Genomic DNA, 22,717 nt, shown 5'->3' on the forward strand with positions numbered 1-22,717 from the left:
GGCACAGGCCCCTTCCTTCTAAACTACAGGTTTTTCCTTTCGGAGGTCCCCTCCTCCAGGGTGTGCCCCGCCAGCGGCGCTCAGCCCTTGGATGGCTCTTGATTAGAGAGTTCAGAGACGCAACACCGACCGAGGTCAGGAGCTCCGAGCTCGGGCGGGGCTCTCTCCCAAGGCCGGAACGTCCAGAGCTGAGAAGGCCGCCCCCGGGCGGCGCTCACTGGGACAGCCCGGCTTCCGCCCCGCCTCCGGCCCGCGGCCCCGCCCCGTTCCGGCTCACGTAAATAAACGCGAGGAGCCAGCGACGAAGTCGCCGGTGTGAGGCGAGGTCGTTGCAGCCACTTAGGTGTCAGGAACGAAAATCACTGACCAATGAGCTGCTGGGATGGTCTCGGCAACCGACCAATCGCGAAGCCTCGCACCCGGATATGATAGCCGGTTCTGAAACCGAACTCTGAAGAAGTGTGAGGGGCTCCCCACGTGGGTCGGGGCACTGGGCGTGGATCAAGGGGCAAACGTTTATTAGGGTCAGTGTCTCGCGGGTGCGGTGGGCGTGTAAGGATCATCCCTTTGGATTTTGAGTTGGAAACAAATAAATGAGGCTGTTTGTCCGTGGAAAGAATTCTCGCAGCGCTGTCCCAGAGTCAACGTGTGGGGAAGCCCCTCGGATGGTAACACGCAGGGAGCAGGAATCTTGAAGACGCAGCTCGGGTAGTGGGAATATGAATCTCTTACCTAAAAGCTCTAAGGAGTTTGGCTCCGTTGACTATTGGGAGAAGTTCTTCCAGCAGCGAGGAAAGAAAGCTTTCGAGTGGTATGGAACCTACCTGGAACTGTGCGGGGTGCTGCACAAATACATCAAACCCAGGGAAAAGGTAAGCGCGGCCTGGCAGCCCGGCGTGTGCTCTGGAAAGTAGGAACTGAAAACAGAAATCCTGCATTTGGTAGACCGTGACAGGCGTGGGGGCCCTAACTGGGCCGGTATTTTCAGGATTTCATGCAACATTCCGGCTAAAAGGTAATTACAAAATATCCTTCTACAGGTTTTTCAGATAATAGCTTCCACCCCCAGATCATTCTTGAATTAGTAATCTCACAGAAAGAATGAATTATTAAATAGTGCAACCTAGGTAGCTCCTCCTAGTGAAGAAAGTGTGCTTTTCTGTCACTGTGAATGCCCTGGGAACTGGTAGAATCCGTGGCTTTACTGATAAATTAATCTGTTACCAAATAGTTGTTGTGAGCTCAGACTTTAAGGCGCTGTGCTCATCCCTTTAGCAGCAAATGCGTTGATATATAAACCCTGGGCGCATTCTAGAAGTGATAAGTACAATAATAGGTTGGACAGAGATGGGGTTGTACTGGAAGTAGGGAAGGAAGAGGGTAGAAAACGAACATTCAAGGAAGAAACTCTAAGAGCCAGACTTTATGCTGAGTGCTGCGTGTGTGTGTGTGTGTGTGTGTGTGTGTGTGTGTATGTGTGTGTGCATGCGCGTGTGTGTTCAGTCACTGAGTTCTCATAATAAATTTCAAGGTGAGTGATACACAAATTCTACAGATGTGGAAACTGAGGCTCTGAGAGCCAGTTTCTTGCCCAAGATCATAAATGTAGCAAATGGTCATGTGGGGATTTAGATTTAGGCCTACCTAGCTTAAAAGCTTATGCAATTGTCACAGTACCATGCTTTTCCAGAGATGGGGCAGAATTTTGAAGGATCAAAATTGGGAGATTGCTCTGTAGAGAGGGAGGCAACAATTTGTGTTTTAAGTTTGGCTTCAGGAAATAGCAGAATATCATGAGTTGGAACCCAAGGCATGAGTGGAATAGGATTATGCCAGACCTAGATTTTTTTTTTTTTTTTTAACTTTTTGTGTTGGGGTTCAGTTCATTCAATTCAGTTCAGTCGCTCAGTTGTACCCAACTTTTTGCAACCCCTAGGACTGCAGCATGCCAGACTTCCCTGTTCATCACCAACTCCCAGAGCTTGCACAAATTCATGTTCATTGAGTCGGTGATGCCATCCAACCATCTCATCCTCTGTTGTCCCCTTCTCCTTCTGCCTTCAATCTTCCCCAGCATCAGGGTCTTTCCAATGAGTCATTTCTTCACATCAGGTGTCCAAAGTATTGGAGTTTCAGCTTCAGCATCAGTCCTTCCAATGAATATTCAGGACTGATTTCCTTTAGGATTGACTAGTTTGATCTCCTTGGAGTCCAAGGACTCTCAAGAGTCTTCTCTAACACCACAGTTCAAAAGCATCAATTCTTCAGTGCTCAGCTTTCTTTGTAGTCCAAGTCTCACATCCATTCATGACTACTGGAAAAACCATAGCTTTGACCAGATGGACCTTTGTTGGTAAAGTAATGTCTCTGCTTTTAATATGCTGTCTAGGTTGGTTATAGCTTTTCTTCCAAGGAGCAAACATCTTTTAATTTCATGGCTGCAGTCATCATCTACAGTGATTTTAGAGCCCAAAATAAAGTCTGTCACTGTCTCCATTGTTTCCCCATTATTTACCATGAAGTGATAGGACTGGATGCCATGATCTTAGTTTTCTGAATGTTGAGCTTTAAGCCAACTTTTTCACTCTCCTCTTTCACTTTCATCAAGAGGCTCTTCAGTTCCTCTTCACTTTCCGTCATAAGGGTGGTGTCATCTGCATATCTGAGGTTATTGATATTTCTCCTGGCAATCTTGATTCCAGCTTGTGCTTCATCCAGCCTGGCATTTCTCATGATGTACTCTGCATATAAGTTAAATAAGCAGGGAGACAATATACAACTTTGACTTACTCCTTTCCCAATTTGAAACCAGTCTGTTGTTCCATGTCTGGTTCTAACCGTTGTTTCTTGACCTGCATACAGATTTCTCACAAAGTAGGTAAGGTGGTCTAGTATTCCCATCTCTTGAAGAGTTTTCCATTGTTTGTTGTGATCTACAGTGTCAAAGGACTTCCCTGGTGGCTCAGACGGTAAAGCGTCTGTCTACAATGTGGGAGACCCAGGTTCAATCCCTGGGTTGGGAAGATGCCCTGGAGAAGGAAATGGCAGCCCACTCCAGTACTCTTGCCTGGAAAATCCCATGGACAGAGGAGCCTGGTGGGCTACAGTCCATGGGGTTGCAAAGAGTTGGACACGACTGAGCAACTCTACCACCACCACACTGTCAAAGGCTTTGGTGTAGTCAATAAGACCCGAGTAGATATTTTCTGGAATGCTCTTGCTTTTTTCTATGGTCCAACAGATATTGGGAATTTGATCTCTGGTTCCTCTGCTTTTTCTAAATCCAGCTTGATCATTTGGAAGTTCATGGTTCATGTACTGTTGAAGCTTGGCTTGGATAATTTTGAGCATTACTTTGCTAGTGTGTGAGATGAGTGCAATTGTGTGGTGGTCTGAACATTCTTTGGCATTGCCCTTCTTTGGGATTGGAATGAAAACTGACTTTTTCCAATCCTGTGGCCACTACTTAGTTTTCCAAATTTGCTGTCATATTGAGTGCAGCACTTTCACAGGATCATCTTTTAGGATTTGAAATAGCTCAGCTTGAATTCCATCACCTCCACTAGCTTTGTGGAGTTGGTTCATCACTTAGATGCTTCCTAAGGCCCACTTGACTTCACATTCCAGGATGTCTGGCTCTAGGTGAATGATCACACCATTGTGGTTATCTGGGTCATGAGGATCTTTTTTGTATAGTTCTTCTGTGTATTCTTGTCACCTAGGCGATTTAACAGTTTTGCAGTAGTTTCAGGTGAATAGCAAAGAGGACTCAGCCATGCATATACATTATCCCATATATGGGATATACAATACATATATACAATATACATACATTCCCCAAACTCCCCTGTCATCCAGGCTGCCACACAGCATTGAGAAGAGTTCATGTAGTTTCATATAGTAGTTTCTTGTTGGTTATCCATTTTCTTTCTTTTTTTTTTTTTATTAGTTGGAGGCTAATTACTTCACAACATTTCAGTGGGTTTTGTCATACATTGATATGAATCAGCCATGGAGTTACACGTATTCCCCATCCCGGGTTATCCATTTTCAATATAGCAGTGTATACATGTTCATTGCAAACTCTCAAATTATTCCTTGCCCCCATCCTTCCCCTTTGCAACCATAAGTACCTTCTCTAAGTCTGTGAGTCTCTTTCTGTTTTGTAAGTTACATTTTCAACAGTAACACAAACAGGAGATTTCAGTCATAACAACTGTATTTGGATTCTGTGACTTTCTATCAATTCTTGAGTAGTAAATGTTTGATTCAGAGAAAAGAACAACCATGATTAGTTTGTTCCTGCACTTAATTAATAAAGGCTTGTTTCAGAGAAAAGAACAAGCCTGGTTAGTCAGCTTCTGTGTAACTTGCATTGTTATAGCTAAATGTGATTTGTTACTAGTGAGTTCTGATAGAACCTAGAATCAACTCTGTGATGGCATTCTCATTCCTTTGCCTTGATCACCTCCATCTTGTTTTTTTTTCTCCCTAGGTGCTAGTGGTTGGGTGTGGTAACTCAGAGCTAAGCGAGCAGCTGTATGATGTGGGCTATCAGGATATAGTGAATATTGACATTAGCGAGGTCGTCATCAAGCAAATGAAGGAGCGCAATGCCAGCCGACGGCCCAGGATGAGCTTCTTGAAGATGGACATGACACAGATGGAGTTCCCCGACGCCTCGTTCCAGGTGGTGTTGGACAAGGGCACCCTGGATGCTGTCCTGACAGATGAGGAGGAGAAGACCCTGCAGCAGGTGGACAGGATGCTGGCTGAGGTTGGCCGTGTCCTGCAGGTGGGCGGTCGCTACCTCTGCATCTCCTTGGCTCAGGCTCACGTCCTGAAGAAAGCAGTGGGGCACTTCTCTCGGGAGGGGTGGATGGTGAGGGTGCACCAGGTGGCCAGCAGCCAGGACCAGCTGTTGGAAGCAGAGCCTCGGTTCTCCCTGCCTGTCTTTGCCTTCATCATGACCAAGTTCAGGCCGGTCACTGGCTCTGCCCTTCAGATCTTTGAGCTGTGTGCTCAGGAGCAGGGCAAGCCTATGCGGCTGGAGAGTGCCGAGCGGCTGGCCGAGGCGGTGCGGGAGCGGCAGCAATATGCCTGGCTGTGCAGCCAGCTGTACCGCAAGGCCGGGCTGGGGAGTGTGTCCCTGGACTTGTGCAATGGGGACACGGGGGAGCCACGCTACACCCTCCACGTGGTGGACAGCCCCACTGTGAAACCATCGCGGGACAATCATTTTGCCATTTTCATCAGTGAGTTGGGATTGCTCCCTCTCTTTCCTGAAGGGGGCTGGCTTACAGGGGCTGGATCTGGGGATTTGGTGGATGGGTATGCCTTGGCTGGCTTGATCTTGCAAGGGGGCGGTACTTTGAGAGGTTAGACTGGCCACGGCATAAGGAAGGGGGAGCTGCCTGCTTGATTCTGAGGTTTATATCTTCCCATCTTCCATGGCAAAGGTCTGATCAAGTGTGAGAATGGGGTTGGTCTGTAGTAGGGAGAAGTAATACAGATAAATTTAGGCAGGTCAAGCTGTTGTAGAGATGTTACTTTGTAACAGTAGTAGAAGCAAGAAGCCTTGTAGCCTGTGAGCAGCCGTGACCTGGGGAAGTCTCTGCTTCTCTGCAGAGTTTATGCAAACAGGACAGAGGAACAGCTGAAAAAGGGAGCTCTGGGACCAGGCTCGTTTCCATTCATGGCTCAGTCCCTTCGGGATGCTACTGGACAAGTCAGTGTTCTTTCTGTGCCTCAGTTTTCTCCTCCATAAAGTGAGGTCGTAACTGTTTTCTGTAGTTGTGAGAAGTGTAAACGTTCTTAGAATAGTGCCTGGCACATGGTAAATTTTACAGACATTAGTGTTGTTATTGAAAGGGGTAAATGATACCAGGTTCACCTTAGTAATGATCAACAGAGATAGTATGAGGAATTGCTTTCACAGATAGAATATTCTAGACAAATGTGAAGTATTGATATGTCACGCTGGTAATTGGTTTCCTAACATGGAATCCATTTTTCCAAGTATTCCCTTATCCTAACTGTCCACCTAGCACAAATAGCACAGTGGATGTGAGCATGGATTCTGGGGCTGGACTGCCTGGGTTTGAGTCTTAGCTTTGCCAGTTACTAGCAGTGTGAACTTGGGCAAATACAGTAACTTCTGTGTCTTAATTTCTCATTTATAAAATGGAAATAGTAATAATGCTTCCTGCATCTTGGGCTGTTGTGAAGATTTGATTAGTTTCTGTTTGTAAACAGTTTGGAATCATGCCTGGCATGTAAGAAATGTTAGCATTATTACTATAATATTATTTTCTTACACTTGGTACTTGCCTCCCTCTCCTTACACACCCACACATTTTTTCCACACTGGGTCCTGCCATGGGTCTGCTGGCAGTGGGCCTTGTGTACTAGGGAATTGATAGCCCCTCAGTAGGTCACAGTTGGAAGGGATGGCCTGGACAGGGGCTGGCTCTCTGCCACGTGGGGCATGTTGCTTGTGGGCTTGAACATTTCCTAGGACTCCCTGTCAACAAATGCCTCTTTCCAGTCCCCCAGGGTCGGGAGACCGAGTGGCTATTTGGCATGGAGGAGGGCCGGAAGCAGCTGGCAGCCAGTGCTGGCTTCAGGAGGCTGATCACAGTGGCCCTTCACCGAGGTCAGCAGTATGAAGGCATGGACAGCATCCAGGCCGAGCTGTCGGCCAGAGTCATGGAGCTGGCCCCGGCTGGGATGCCCGCCCAACTGCAGGTAAGAAGGCTTGGGTAGCAGCTTTCAGGGTCTCTGGAGAAGTCATATTAACAGGAAGGCAAAGCTTGTCTTGGAAGAAGCTAGGACTAGGGTCTGTGACCTTAGACTGTTTCCGGAGGGCATATCAGCAGTTGAGAGCTAAGTGGGTAGAAATTATGTCCCAGGCAGTGAGCGGAAGGTGAGTGATTGCCATTATTGAGACCCATAGTAGTATTTGTCTGCAGAGCCTCTTGGACAGCATGAAGGAAGTCTCCACCTCCAGCTCCTCACACTGTGGATTACTCCTAATGCACTTTGCACAGGATTTCCTTGGCCATTTTGCTTCTTAGAACCATCATTGTGTGAGGGAGAATGGGAAAGGGCCAAAAGAGCTCACCTTCATTTTCAGAATATTAACTCTGTGGGTCTGATGTTTCACTAGGAAGGAAACTGAAGGTTTTTGCCAACATGGTGATATGGTATTATCAGTTGACACTGTCTGTCTTGTGCTATCCTGGTCATAAGACAGTGTGATTGACTTTACTGCAAGGACTTTATAGAAAAATTTATCCCTCTTGGTAGATGGGAAGGACAACCCACCCAGAGTCTCGGTGCTCTGTGGCTCTGACAGATTAGTGAGTCTGAGATGCTTCCTGAAGACTGGGGTTAGTGTCATTAGAGAGAACCAGAGCTTGTGGGAAGGTTCTTTTGTGAGTTTTCTCTCAAAGTTTGGAGTTCCTCATGATGATTAAATATTCTTGTAAGTCTTTAAAAAAATTAAGTGTGGAGATTGGGAAAGGAATGGAAAAGTTTAGGGGGAAATGTATTTTTTTTCCTCATTTGTTTTTTTCCTGTTTAGTAAAATGCAGGAAAAAGATGAGAGTCACTGGGGGAAGGGAGAATTTTCTTCAAATTTGGAGAGGTTGCTTTGCCCAGGGATTTTGGTACCTTTATCCCAGCTCACATTCCTTCTCTCACAGTTCTGGCGCCTTTGCAGGATTGCTTCTCACTTTCATTATCTTGGACTCTTGAAAGTCCTTTTAGGAATTACTCTTGAGAAACTCCTGTTTTTCTTGTGGAGAACCAACTGCATTTCACTAATTGTTTGGGGAATCTTTATTCAGTTGGTTTTTGAAAAGATGGATTAAGCTTTTTGAGATCTAGTCAAATGCCCCAGAAAAGTACTTTGACAGAGTGGCGAATCTTTGGAGTCGTTGCTACACAGGACCGTGGTGTGGGGATTCCTCACAGAGACACAAAGGCAAGGGATTAGACTTTCATCTTTCCCAATGGAGCTGGCATTTCGACCACAGCTCTGCTGTTCCTTCAGGTGCCCTTCCTGTCTGTGGGTGGGGACATTGGGGTCCGGATCGTTCAGCATCAAGACCGCAGCCCCTTGAGCGGCGACTACGTCATCGAGGACGTGCAGGGAGATGACAAGCGCTACTTCCGGCGGCTCATCTTCCTCAGCAACAGGAACGTGGTGCAGTCAGAAGCCAGGCTGCTGCAGGATGTGTCTCACAGAGGTGAGGCATCGTGGACGCGGTGGCGGTGTCCCTGTGGATGTGATATGGACAACGTGGGGTGGCCAGAGAGACTTGGGAGCTTGGCGGAGTTGTAGGACAGACTTGGATATCTGTGACCAGAGGCACATGGCTCCGTGGGTCATCCTCCTATCTTCAGGGCTCTTAGGGTGTGAGTGGTGATGAACAGAAGGGAGGTCGATCTTCTCTTCTTGAGCAAAGCCTGGCTCTAAAATGATAAGGAGCGGGGTGTGGTGGTTTACCAAATAAATGTGATCATCGCCTTAATGCCTGGAGTTCAGAGACCACCTATTTTATAAGTTGCTCCATATGCGTCTGTATATTAATTCAGTAGGCCTGCTCCCCTCCTTACAGCCACCTCCTAGCACCTGGTTTAGAGGATTGTAGAGTTGGTGGGTGCCCTAGACGTCACCTAGTCCAGTGCTGTCCAGTAGAACTTTCTGCAGTGAAGGGAATATTTAATACCCAGTGAGCTGTGCAGTGTGGACGCTGAGCATTAGGAACATGGCTGGTATGACTAAAGAGCTGCACCTTTAATCTTATTTTTTTCCAATGAACTTATATTTAAATGTAAATAGACACAAGTAGCCAGGGTTACAGGCTTGGGTGGGATAGATCCAGACCATGTTCTCTAGGATCCCTTTTAAGTGGTCTCCCAGGTTGCTGCTCAGAAACACCCCCTAAAGGGGAAAGCAGTTATTTGTTTCACCTGCTATTTTCTCCAGTGTATATATTTGTACTTCAGAAGCAATACTTGCTTATTGTAATCAGTTCACAAATCAGATGTATAGAGTGGAAGTGAATGCGCCTCCCCTCCACCTCTCCAGTATAACTTCCCTTTTGAGGCCCAGAGACTCAGGCTTGGAATCTGAAATTAGCTTTTCTGATTCTTGGAAGTTTCCTTTGCCTGACAACCATGCTGTCCTGTTGGCAAGGCCATCTTGAAGGAGAGTGAAAAGAGAGAGTTCAGAACCTCATGAGGTCCTGGGTTTGCCCAGAGCTCAGGGTCAGGTGACTCTCTGCAGGACAGTTTTCTCTTGAGGGGTGTCCCCTGGTCAAGTGCACCCGTGTTTGCTGGGTTCCCGAGCTGTCATTGGGTCACTTGAGGCGCAGGTTGGTTCACCTTCGTCTCACACAAAAAAAAATCAGTAAAATTGCTTCTAAGAAGATACTTCCCTCCAATTTGGGTTTCAAGTGTTCCCCCCCCGCCCGCTCCACTGTTGTCAAGATCCTAGTCTTACCAGCACTTAATTCTCATGGGAATGATTTTCCTACAGGAGTATTGGTGAGGAGAAGGAGAATGTGTTAAAAAGTGATTTAACCTTTCTGATTGTTATGTTAAATCAGGCTGCCCCTCACACATTGCTGCCCAATGCTGCTGTGGAGTGCAGCTGGTCCCTAGGAAAACGACAAAACCAGCAGCTCACTCTGTCCTGGTGCAGTTGAGAGAGTAGGGAGAGGAAATGTAAAGGGACATTTTGTAGGATTTTCTGTAGGATTGCCCTTCTGTGAACATTTGTGATATCCTTGTCCACTGGGGTGGTGTGCATTACCATCTGTGTGATACAGTTGAAAGATAAGATGGTAGGTGTTGGAGACAGGCAGTCCCACATTCAAACCCTAGCTGCACTGCCAGATTTTCTATCTGCCGAGAATTGGAATAAGAGGGTTGTTATAAAAGCTACAGGAGTAAGAGTCCTGGTACGGTAACTGGCACAGAGGCAGTAATTGGTAACTTTAAGTTCCTTTCCGCTTAAAAAAACTCATGAATAAACTCTCCTGTGAGTGGCTTTATGTTTCCTAAAGAAGTACTAGCACCCCTCACTCAAGTTTTCCCAGTGTTCTCAGTCTTTGGGTGTTTTCTTTTCCACTTTGGTTTTCTGACACCCTGGCACGTGTTACATGTTGGACCACCAACTCTTTGGGGGGAAAAGCGACAAATTGTACTGTTTGCTAATTTCTGTGCATGAAAATGGCCACCACGGCCAGATTTCAAGCTGCCAACACGTCACCCAGTTCACAGAACGCCTGCATATCTCACCGTTGGTTCCTGAGTCCCAATCAGCCAGCTGCAGCACACTGCTGCTCGTGTGCCTTACTTTTCCAAGGAGTGACATACCTCACACACAACCTCATTCATCTCTGTCTCTGATCTAGCCCAGAAGAAACGGAAAAAGGACAGGAAGAAGCATCGGCCTGCTGATACCCCAGAGGACCTCCCTGCAGCCCCGGGGCAGTCTATTGATAAGGGTTACCTGTGCTGTGAACACCACAAAGCCATGATTGCCGGCCTTGCACTCCTGAAAAACCCGGAGCTGCTTCTAGGTGAGGAGATCGCCACAGCCTTCCACAGTAGGAAGTGTATAAGATTACAGATGTCATCAGGTTGGCTGCTTTGCAGCTTAAGAACCATGATTACAGATCAACAGATTCACATGTATTCATGTCTTTCTTATTCACAACTGTCTTCTGCATCATTCATGAACATCTAAGTAACTTTTCCCACAAACTCGAATTGTAATCTTGAAACAGACATATGTGCTGATAGCTACATTTTTTTCTTCTATTCATTTATTTAAAAATTAGTGTAAAATTAACTACAGTTTTAAAAATTAATGTATAAAATATCTTCAGTGAAATCTATAAAGTAAACGGATCTTAAGTTGTTCAGCTTGATGAATTTTTGCATATCCATATACCCCTATAACCAGATGAAACATTTAAAAATCACATTTCCAGAGAAATACTTGTGTACTTTAGGAAAATTTCTGACTTTTCAGTGATGCATTATTTGAGTGCCAGATGTAATTCTTTCTTGAATTTCTGCTCTTAAAAAAATCTATAATATAGGTAATACAATCATAGCCTTAACACTGGTAATAGGTTGGGCTGTGACCACAGGAGCAAAAATATTTGTTTCTGTCCACTCTGTACCTGTCTTCCCCCAAAGTCCCTGAGTATGTCCTGCTGAAATACCCTATACTCGTGATCTGTCTTGGTGCTGTGTGTGTCCCTGGATTCTCAGTTGTTATATTTAATCCTCAGGGTTTCTCTCTTTTTGGTGATTCTTTCTTGTTTCATATCTTCTTTCATCCCGTTTCTCTGAACTTGAGTGTAGGGTTTGGGCCTTTGTTTTCCTGTGACTTCTGGAACTTGGATGGATTTCCTTCACTTGGTGGATGTGTCTTATTAAAGGTAGCTGTGGCCTTTGAGTTGAAAGCTGGGCAGAGGGCATCACATCTACATGCCCTGTAATCACGGACAAGATGTTGTCCATTGTCCCTCCCATTTCCTAGAGGGGTTTAATGATGCTGATGGTGGGGATTATTGCTGTAATGTCAGCTGAGGGCTTTGTGATTGTTTGAGGAACCATAATAATAACATACTGATTGCTCTTCTGGAACTAGTAAAGGAAGGATCATGAGGCCAGGGTTGAGTTTACATATGTTAAGTTGACTCCTGAATTTCTAGAAAGAGACAAGGGAGGCCAAGCCTCTAAATCTTGTATCTTCTGGCCAGAGCGAACAATCTGACTGTCTCTTTTGTCCTCCCTAAGGCTGGTGCAGAACTTTACAGTGAGCAGATGGTAATATGATGCTTTTATTCTTTATTACAGAGACCCCACTGGCACTGTTGGTGGTAGGCCTGGGTGGGGGCAGCCTCCCTCTCTTTATCCACGATCATTTCCCAAAGTCTTGCATCCATGCTGTGGAGATCGACCCCTCTATGTTGGAAGTAGCCACCCAGTGGTTCGGCTTTTGCCAGAGCGACCGGATGAAGGTCCACATCGCAGATGGCCTGGACTTTATAACCAGCCTGGCAGAAGAAGAAGGTACTACTGTTGGAGAATTTGGAGGGTTGTTGAGGAAAGATTGATCCAAGGTTGTCAGGCCTGCAAGGGCCCATAGGATTCATCTTTAAGAGATAAGAGCATCATCCCAGTCTTTCACCTGTTGATTTATTCCCTCATTTGTTGACATATTTATTCAGTAAATATAGAGTGTCTATCATATGCTCAGCGCTGTTAGGGGTTAGGCTATGGCAACAAGTAAAACAGACTGTTTCCTGCCCTCATCATGCTAAAAAATCAGTGGGCTCCTCTTCTGAATCTCTTCTGACCCTGTGACCTTGCCACCACTTCTTCATCCCAAGAAAGTCAGTGTCTGGAGCTGAGTGAGGTAAAGGAGAAGAAGTGTTGGGGGTGTGTTGGGAGATGTGTTCTGTAAATCTTTCAGCTCGAGTTGAAGCCAGAAATGGAGTAAAACATCGTTCATGTAGATGAGTGGTTCTAAGCCCCAGGGGTGTTTGGCAATGTCAGCAGGCATTTTTTGGTTATAAAAGCACACCTTTACCATTAGGTAGAGGTGCTTCAGGCATAATAGTGGGTGGAGACCAAGGATGCTGCTAAACATCCTACAATGCACAGGATAGCTGCTGATGATAAAGAATGATCTGGTCCAAATGTCAGTAGTGCTGAGCTTAAACCCTGATGTAGGTGTTAGTGGGAATTCCAGTAGCCCTGCTGCTGCTGGGATTAAGGCTCTGTTTTTCTCTAATAATTTGTATCCCAGACTTGGACAAAAGGCATGTTAATGTGTTCTAATAGCTCTGCTGATGCTTCTGCAACTTAATGTATAGGCTCCTGGTGACTGATGTTTTGCAGAGTGTGAGCCCCTTATGGAGAAGTTAAGTTGGTTCAGTCCTGCATGACCCTGGGGAGTCAGGCCACCCACCCTTCCTAGTCTGCTCATTCTGTAATAGTTGCTCTGGTTCTTGCTGGGTTAGAGCATTTTCTAGGAAGGGTGTGGCAAAACGGGATGCCCTGGGTGAGTATTTTGGTGCTGGGATAGACAGATGCTGCCTTAATTGCAAAGTGAGCTGAACTCTGTCAGAGTTTCCCAGATTTGCTCTCTGAGGCTGCGGCCAGTGTAGGGGCCCAGACCCAGGATAGCTAATACATGTGAAAGCACTTAACACAGTGCCAGGCTTGTGGTAGGTACTCAATTCAGGATGTGCTGCTGTGGTTAGGACCTGTAAACCATATCTGAACAGCCCTGGCCTTTGTCTCTTAACAACAACCTTTCAGGTTATTGGAGGACTCAGTGCCACACGTGGGGGCCATGGTTGTCCTTGGACTTTGATGAGCCAACGTGTTCTGCTCTTGAAGAAACCAAAATCAAATCTGTGCTATGAACAGTGATGGGCATGCTGTAGTCCTAAGTAAATATATATTGATTATTGAATAATCATTAGCACTGTCTCAGTTTGCTAAAAACCAGTTGTTCATATTGTAGACCTACCCCTTACAAAACCTAACATTCTAGTAAGGAGTGGAACAGATTCATCATCAGTTCTTTCTCACCCATTGAACAAATCCCTTCTTTCTTGAGCCAATAATTGTTCAAGTAACTAGAAAAGATTTGCTGACTTTAGTTTGAGAACATTTTTCTCCTAGGAGGCAACATATGCTGTTTCCAGAGTTAAGTTAAAGATACCACGTGCTGGGTCAGCCCTTACAGGCAGAGGCAGCTGCTTTGTCTAGATCAGTGGTTCTCATCTCTGACTGTTTTCTCAAATCACCCGAGGAGCTTAAGAAAAGTACCAGAGGCTTCTCACTTCCTGTCCCATCTGTTCTTCTTCACCCCAGGCGTTTTTAATTCCATTGTTCAGGAGTGGAGCCCAGGTTCTCTGAGTATTTAGAATTTTCCCATTTGACTGTAGTGTCTTGCCAGGGTTGAAAATCACTGGTATAGCTGGACTCTGAGTAATGATCCTGCTGGAGTGGACCCCAGAAATGTGTGTTTGTGGAAAGGGCTTTAAAATGTAGAGGAAGATGAGATGATGGCACCGTCTTAGACACGGGCACTCCCAGCAGAGCCCTGATGAGGTAACTGCTCTGGACTGTGACTTTGGTGCCCTTAGGCACCACATCCTCCATGTCATTCCTGTTGACTTAGCCACCTGTGCCTACCACAGGTCGCAGAGGAAATGTGGAGGAATGTGAATGGTGTTATTTTATCCAGCAAAAACCAGAGACTTGTCTGCTTCTCTTTCCCAGCACAGCCTCACTACGACGTCATAATGTTCGATGTGGACAGTAAGGACCCAACTCTGGGAATGAGCTGTCCACCCCCAGCATTTGTGGCCCAGCTTTTCTTGCAGAAGGTCAAAAGCATCTTGACTCCTGAAGGTATGAAGAACAGAAGGTGGCAAGGGCGAAGGGATGGGCCCTTTTGAAAGATTTTCTTTCTAATGAAAAATGCACGTAAGTGTGTAGCTTGATTGGTTTCCCCAGATTGAACACACCCGTTTACCAGCACCCCAACAAGACCTCTTACCTCCTTTCAATAACTTGTCCTCCTCTCAAGGATAATCACCAGCCTCACTTCTTTTTTAATAGTTTTATTGATCTGTTTTTGGCTGCTGTGGTCTTCGTTGCTGTGCTTGGGCTTTCTCTAGTTGCAGAGAATGAGGGCTGCTCTTTTTTGTGGTGCGTGGGCTTTTCACTATGGTGGCTTCTCGTGTTGTAGAGCACGGGCTCTACAGCACAGGCTCAATAGTCGTGGCGCAGGGGCTCAGTTGCTCCACAGCGTGTGGGATCCTCACGGACCAGAGATCAAACCCATGTCCCTTGCATTGGCAGGCAGATTCTTTGTTTTTTTTTTTTTTGGCAGGCAGATTCTTAATCCACTGAGCCACCACAGGGAAGCCCACCATCCTCACTTCTATCAGCACAGCTTAGTTTTATCCATATGGAATGTTCTCTCTTTTCTTTCGCTCAACATGATGTTTGTGAGGTTCGCTCACGGTGTTGTATTGACATCATTCCTTTTTATTGCTCTGGTGTGTCACTGGGTGACTACCGTGATTAGGTTATCTCTTCCGCTGTTGGCATTGGGGTTTTTTCTTTTCCGAGGATTTAATAGGAGGTACTGCCATTAACCAGTACTCTTGCCTGGAAAATCTCATGGATGGAGGAGCCTGGTAGGCTGCAGTCCATGGGGTCTCGAAGAGTCAGACACGACTGAGCGACTTCACTTTCACTTTTCACTTTCATGCATTGGAGAAGGAAATGGCAACCCACTCCAGTGTTCTTGCCTGAAGAATCCCAGGGATGGGGGAGCCTGGTGGGCTGCCGTCTATGGGGTCGCACAGAGTCGGACACGACTGAAGTGACTTAGCAGCAGCAACTGCCATTAACATTCTGGTAGATGCCTTTTGGTGAAGTGTGTGTGCAGATCTATTGGGCATAGATGTGGGGTTGTAATTGTTGGATCACAGATTATGCGTTTATTCTGTTTGTAGATGCAATCACACAAAGTGTCACAAAGCAGTTGTATTAATAGCAGTTCACATCCCTGCCAGCATGTGATGCTAGCAACCCCACATGTCCTGGACTGGGCAGTATGCTTTTTCATCTTCAGAGCCGCCTGTTTTCAGATTAGGAAACTGAGGTAGGGACTTGCCAGAGTGACACACGATTACACTTAGGTCTCCAACCCAGCTCTTTATGACTTAAAAGCTGGCGCTGTTAATCCGTATGTTCATAGCCTCCCAGGTGTTTTGATTTGGTTTGCAAACAGTTGATTTAGAACCTTTATTGTCACAAATAAAGGTATGTGTTATATATGTCAGGAATATAATTTCTCTCTGAAATTGATACTAATTACTTGGCGGTATTAATTTCTTCTTTCTCAAAGCAGTTCTTTGTGAAACAGAGGCATGGAGAATGGTCATATCTGGTAGCAGCACAAGAGAGCAAGAAATGAGCTTGAAACCTTCTTGTGGTTCATGCATTCCCTAACTCCTCTTTCTTCATATGCTGCATGTTCATGGCACAGTTACTTCTGCCATGGATATGTCCCTTGCTCCACCTGCCTCCCTGGATCAGGAATGGCTGTATTCCTCAGAGCAGAACCTTGTCTCCGGTGTTCCCTGAACCACGGTCATTCTCTTCCTTTCTTACCCTGCAGGTGTCTTTATCCTCAACCTCGTGTGCCGAGACCTGGGGCTAAAGGACTCAGTGCTGGCCGGGCTCAAGGCGGTGTTCCCCCTCCTGTATGTCCGGCGAATTGAGGGTGAAGTCAACGAGATCTTATTCTGTCAGCTGCACTCTGAGCGCAAACTCGCTACACCAGAGCTCCTGGAAATGGCCCGGGCCTTGGAGCAGACCCTGAGGAAGCCCGGAAGGGGCTGGGATGACACGTATGTCCTGTCAGACATGCTCAACACTGTGAAGATCGTGTGAGTGTCCGGACCAGGCAGCCCTCTCAGCTTCCTGCCAGACTGACCTCAGGCTGCTGGCCTGCCAGAGACTGAAGAAATACAATGTGTATTAAGCCTCGTATTTTTCTTAGTTTCATACTCGTCTACATGCGTCCTCCTACTTGTGAGGTGGCCTGAAGGTCTGGGAGAATAAAAAAGTCTTTGCTCTGCTGTCCTCTTCAGTACTGCTGAGGCTGATCACCTTGGCTTCCTTTGCCGCGTCCTTGAGTAGGTTCCCTGCTGAAGCTCCAGCAGGCGGGATGCTTAACAAGTGTGTCCCAAGCTCCTTAGGACTGGAGACATCACACGTGATTACCGGTTTGCTTTGCTTTTTCCCTCTCTTGGTCCTATAGGAACCATCTCAAGTGAGATAGACAGTAAAGCATTTTGTGCCAAAAGACTATAAATAGGGTAGCCTCCCTATAGATGTGAGACAGATTTAAGAGAGCATCTACTTTGTCTCCCTGGAGATGAAACTGCTGCTGACATGTTCCTACGTTTTAAAAATCTGGTAATGCACTCCTCTCTTTTTTTCAATTTTTTAATTAAATTTTTAATTTTATATTGGAGCATAGCCAATTAGCAATGTGATGGTTTCAGGTGGACAGCAAAGGGACTCAGCCATATACATATAGGTATCCATTCTCCCCTAAACTCGCCTCCCCTCCAGGCTGCCACATAACCTGGAGTAGAGTTCCCTGTGCCATACAGTAGGTCCTTGTTGGTTATCCATTTTAAATATAGCATGGGTACCTGTGTATCCCAGACTTCCTAACTATCCCATCCCTCATCCTTCCCATTGCAACCATTAAGTTCAACCCACTCTAACAACTTTTCTCATAGCCCAAGCCATCTATTCTGTTCCTCCAGAGGGAGTGAATGTACCTGGCCTCATGACCTCGTGTGTCAGAGTCTTAGCAGTCTGAAGTCTCTGGTATTGGTTTAGTCACATTTACTGAGTGGCAGCTACGTGCCAGACTCACTGTAAAAAGTTGTAGTGGAAGTAAAGATGTTTAAGAATGGCCAGAAAGCACAAATTAGTAATAAAAATGAACATGTTCCAGGAACATTTCTAAGTGAGTGATTCAATACACTGTCTCATGTAATTTCAGATAAAGGATAGTTAAACCAAAACTGCATCTAACCCGAATCTCACTTGAGCCAATTGAAACTATTATGCCAGTTCATCTCTTCTAATAGTAAGTAAGCCAAGACTAACTTAATAGCAGTGCTATGGGAAATCCACCACCCCAGTTTCTCTCCCCACAGGCCCTTTAAATGGACTCTACCCTCTCGAGGCAAAGCATATTTCAAAACTGTGTTGTCATCCTTACACAGTTTGCACCCTGTTGAGAAGAAGTCCATATGTGCAGAATAATGTTTTTAGATCACATCCATTAGAAATACTAGGTCTTCAGGAGAGGGTCTTCCCTGGCACCGTGTAAAGGGAAGGTCATCTCTTGGCTTGCTTTCTACCCCAAGGGACTCAGCTTTGGCATCCTCCATCGTTTTCTAGTTTGTAAACTCACCCGGTATTAGGATAGGTTATAGAGGTCTGAGTGGGAGGGTCCTGTCTGACTGCCCTGCTGTCAGACCACCCTCTAGTGCTGTGTAGACTTTCAACAGCACACTTGGTGGCATAGCCAAGCTAGAGAATTACAAGAATGATGACGAAGTCTCAACTATGTCTTAGGAAGAGTAGTCCAAGGAATTGGGCTCACTGGAGAGAAGCATTTGAGGTGGGAAGAGGCACTCAGGGGTGATGATCATCGTTTTAAATTTTTGAAAGACTGGGTATATAAGATGAGTAAGGGTTGGTTACATGTGTCTGTCAAGGCTGAAGGCTTCCCTGGTGGCTCAGACGGTAAAGAGTATGCCTGCAAAGCAAGGGACCTTGGTTCAGTCCCTGGTTGGGAAGCTCCTCTGGAGAAGGAAATGGCAATCCACTCCAGTATTCTTGCCTGGAAAATCCCATGGATGGAGGAGCCTGGCAGGCTACAGTGCACGGGGTTGCAAAGAGTTGGACACGACTGAGCAACACACTAAAGGCTGAAGAAAGACCAATGGGCAGAATTTATAGTTGGGCATCTTTCAGCTTAATTTCCTAGAAGATTTGTGCTGACAGAGACCACGCTGTTCACCAGGACATGTGATTCAGGCCTTTCTCAAACTGTAGACTAACTTTGCTCAGTGTGGCTTGCTAAGTTGTGAGGAAAGGGTTTTGTGTGTACAAGGCAATGCCATTGGCTATATGCCATCTTTCTCTTTGGAGAGCTATTCACTTTTGTGTGGGTGTATGTGTTTGTGGGAATGGTGTTCCATTTTATTACATATTTTAAAAACTGAAGTGTAACTGACACAACATTATACTACTTTCAGGTGTACAACACAATGATTCAATATTTGTATATATTGTGAAATGATCACAGTATGCTATTCACTTTTGCATTGATGCAAATGGGTCTTTATAAGAATTTTATCTAACTTAGGCATATGAAGGGCTTTCCAGGTGGCTCAGTAGTAAAGAATCCATCTGCCTGGAGAAATATACCCTGTTCATGGATTGGAAGAATCAATATTGTCAAAATGACTATACTACCCAAAGCAATCTATAGATTCAATGCAATCCCTATCAAGCTACCAGTGGTATTCTTCACAGAACTAGAACAAATAATTTCACAGTTTGTATGGAAATACAAAAAACCTCGAATAGCCAAAGCAATCTTGGGAAAGAAGAATGGAACTGGAGGAATCAACCTGCCTGACTTCAATCTCTACTACAAAGCCACAGTCATCAAGACAGAATGGTATTGGCACAAAGACAGAAATATAGATCAATGGAACAGAATAGAAAGCCCAGAGATAAATCCATGAACCTATGGACACCTTATCTTTGACAAAGGAGGCAAGGATATACAATGGAAAAATGAAAATCTCTTTAACAAGTGGTGCTGGGAAATCTGGTCAACCACTTGTAAAAGAATGAAACTAGAACACTTCCTAACACCATACACAAAAATAAACTCAAAATGGATTAAAGATCTACTATAAAACTCCTAGAGGAGAACATAGGCAAAACACTCTCCGACAAATCACAGCAGGATCCTCTATGACCCACCTCCCAGAATATTGGAAATAAAAGCAAAACTAAACAAATGAGACCTAATTAAACTTAAAAGCTTTTGCACAACAAAGGAAACTATAAGCAAGGTGAAAAGACAGCCTTCAGAATGGGAGAAAATAATAGCAAACGAAGCAAGAGACAAAAGATTAAGCTCAAATATATACAAGCAACTCCTGCAGCTCAATTCCAGAAAAATAAATGACCCAGTCAAAAAATGGGCCAAAGAACTAAACAGACATTTCTCCAAAGAAGACATACAGATGGCTAACAAACACATGAAAAGATGCTCAACATCACTCATTATCAGAGAAATGCAAATCAAAACCACAATGAAGTACCATTATATGCCAGTCAGGATGACTGCTATCCAAAAGTCTACAAGCAATAAATGCTGGAGAGGGTGTGGAGAAAAGGGAACCCTCTTAACACTGTTGGTAGGAATGCAAACTAGTACAGCCACTATGAAGAACAGTGTGGAGATTTCTTAAAAAGCTGGAAATAGAACTGCCATATGACCCAGCAATCCCACTCCTGGGCATACACACTGAGGAAACCAGATCTGAAAGAGACATGTGCACCCCAGTGTTCATCGCAGCACTGTTTATAATAGCCAGGACATGGAAGTAACCTAGATGCCCATCAGCAGATGAATGGATAAGGAAGCTGTGGTACATATACACCATGGAATATTACTCAGCCATTAAAAAGAATTCATTTGAATCAGTTCTAATGAGATGGAAGAAACTGGAGCCCATTATACAGAGTGAAGTAAGCCAGGAAGATAAAGACCAATACAGTATACTAATGCATATATATGGAATTTAGAAAGATGGTAACAATAACCCTATATGCAAAACAGAAAAAGAGACACAGATGTACAGAACAGACTTTTGGGCTCTGTGGGAGAAGGCGAGGGTGGGATGTTTCGAGAGAACAGCATCGAAACGTATATTATCAAGGGTGAAACAGATCACCAGCCCAGGTTGGATGCATGAGACAAGTGCTCGGGGCTGGTGCACTGGGAAGACCCAGAGGGATGAGATGGGGAGGGAGGTGGGAAGGGGGATTGGAATGGGGAATACATGTAAATCCATGGCTGATTCATGTCAATGTATGGCAAAAACCACTACAATATTGTAAAGTAATTAGCCTCCAACTAATAAAAGTAAATGGGGGGGAAAAAAAAAGAATCCATCTGCCAAACAGGAGATAGGTTTGATCCCTGGGTGAGGAAGATCCCCTGGAGAAGGGAATGGCAACTCATCCCAGTGTTCTTGCCTGGACAATCCCATGGACAGAGGAGTCTGGAAGGCTACAGTCCATGGGGTCACAAAGAGCTGGACGGGACTGAGCGACTAAACAGCAACAAAGGCATATGAACTCTGGCAGATAGGGAAGTTTGTAAAGTCAGATTCCTTCCAGATCAGGCAAGTAACAAGTGTGTGAAGTGAGCCAGGTGTAAAACAGAAAGGCTTGGATAAGGCCTACTGTGAACCAGAGAATAAATGCCCCATCGAAAGGCGGCAGCTGTTCTTCCAGCTGAGCGTTGTCTTGCAGGAGTGTTAGATCTTTTAAGAGACCTCAGAAATCCTGAGTGGATATGTGTGTGTGAATATTAAAGTGTTGGCCAATCAGAGCCCGTCTTCAAGCCATATTCATCCAGTTGACCGGTCACTTTCCACTGCACAGGACGGCCTGCGGAGCACTTGAGAATCTGGTATACATACAGTGAGCATAAAACAAAGAACAAGCTGATAGCTACCAGTCTCAGAAGTCTGGAAAAGTTGCATCCTGAGTTATGACCTACATTTTCTTCAGTAAGGCTGGTCCCCATCACCTCAGGGATAGTGTACAATTAAAGTTCCCAGTTTAAACCAGTCAGTCCTAAAGGAAATAAGTCGTGACTATTCATTGGAAGGACTGATGCTGAAGCTGAAGCTCCAATACTTTGGCCACCTGATGCGAAGAACTGACTCATTGGAAAAGACCCTGATGCTGGGAAAGATGGAAGACAGGAAGAGAAGGGTACGGCAGAGGATGAGATGGTTGGATGGTATCACCGATTCGATGGACGTGAGTTTGAGCAAGTTCCGGGAGTGGTGCAGTTCATTGGGTCGCAAAATGACTGAGCAACTGAACTGAATTGAAACTTCCCAGGACTATCAGAGAAGTGAATGTGAGTATATCACATGACAACACCACCACCTCCCTGACCAAGACACATTCTGCAACAATGTAAAGTTGCTGAGGCTGGCTCTAGCTACCCTCACCCTCACCCCAGCAACAAGTTTTCAGTGTGTGTCTTCAATATGCCTTCATGATTCAGCTTGGTGACAGCTACTTCTTGAGTCCCTCTTCTTACAGATAAACTAGTAGTTCTCAGTTTTATGTTGATAGCAGAATGCATGGTCAGTAGCAAGTTCATGTCTGGCTTTTTGCAACCCTCATAACCTGAATCCCGTCAGGCTCCTCTGTCCATGGGATTTTTCAGGCAAGAATACTGGAGTGGGTTGCCTTTCTCTCCAAGAGATCTTCTGACCCAGGGATAGAACCTGCATTTCCTGTGTCTCCTGCATTGCAGGTGGATTCTTTACTGCTGAGCCATCAGGGAAGCCCAGATAGGCAGAAAAATGGTCCCCAAAGACATCCTCATCCTAATTCCAGCAATTTGGGAATATGTTACATTACTTGGCTAGGGGAATTAGGTAGCAGAAGGATTTGACATTGCTAACCGGCTGACTCTAATATATGGAGATTATCCTAGATTATCCAGGTGGGCCTAACATAATCACAAGAGTCTTTAGATGTGGGTGAGCGAGGCAGTAAAGCCAAATCAGTGTGATGTGAGAAATGCTTGACTGTCTTTGAAGATGGAAGGAACTCAGAAAGCCTCTAGAAGCTGGAAAAGGTAAGAAAGCCATTTCTCCTCTAGAGACTCCAGTAAGGAATGCAAATCAGCCAATAATTCAGTCCAGAGAAATTTCTGACTTCTGCACTGTAGACCTACAATAAGGTAATAAATTTGGGTTGTTTGAGCCACTAAGTTTGTGGTAGATTG

The 22,717-nt window shown here is 45.3% G+C and overlaps 1 protein-coding gene across 2 annotated transcripts; it reads left to right on the forward strand.

Moving 5' to 3' along the window:
• The first annotated feature begins 439 nt into the window (after positions 1-439).
• On the forward strand, positions 440-17,549 carry METTL13 (methyltransferase 13, eEF1A N-terminus and K55). Of its 2 annotated transcripts, none has more exons than XM_065936778.1 (8): positions 440-872; positions 4,496-5,255; positions 6,548-6,747; positions 8,057-8,252; positions 10,428-10,595; positions 11,887-12,102; positions 14,329-14,460; positions 16,244-17,549. In XM_065936778.1, exons 1-8 carry the CDS (start codon positions 720-722, stop codon positions 16,516-16,518), a joined length of 2,100 nt encoding a protein of 699 aa, XP_065792850.1. In that variant the 5' UTR covers positions 440-719; the 3' UTR covers positions 16,519-17,549. The 2 variants fall into 2 exon arrangements, with proteins under 2 accessions (XP_065792850.1, XP_065792851.1); XM_065936779.1 differs by lacking the exon at positions 440-872 and adding an exon at positions 888-1,015.
• Positions 17,550-22,717: the final 5,168 nt, after the last annotated feature.

Source organism: Muntiacus reevesi, chromosome 5 (assembly GCF_963930625.1).
Source record: "Muntiacus reevesi chromosome 5, mMunRee1.1, whole genome shotgun sequence".
Lineage (NCBI taxonomy): Eukaryota > Metazoa > Chordata > Mammalia > Artiodactyla > Cervidae > Muntiacus > Muntiacus reevesi.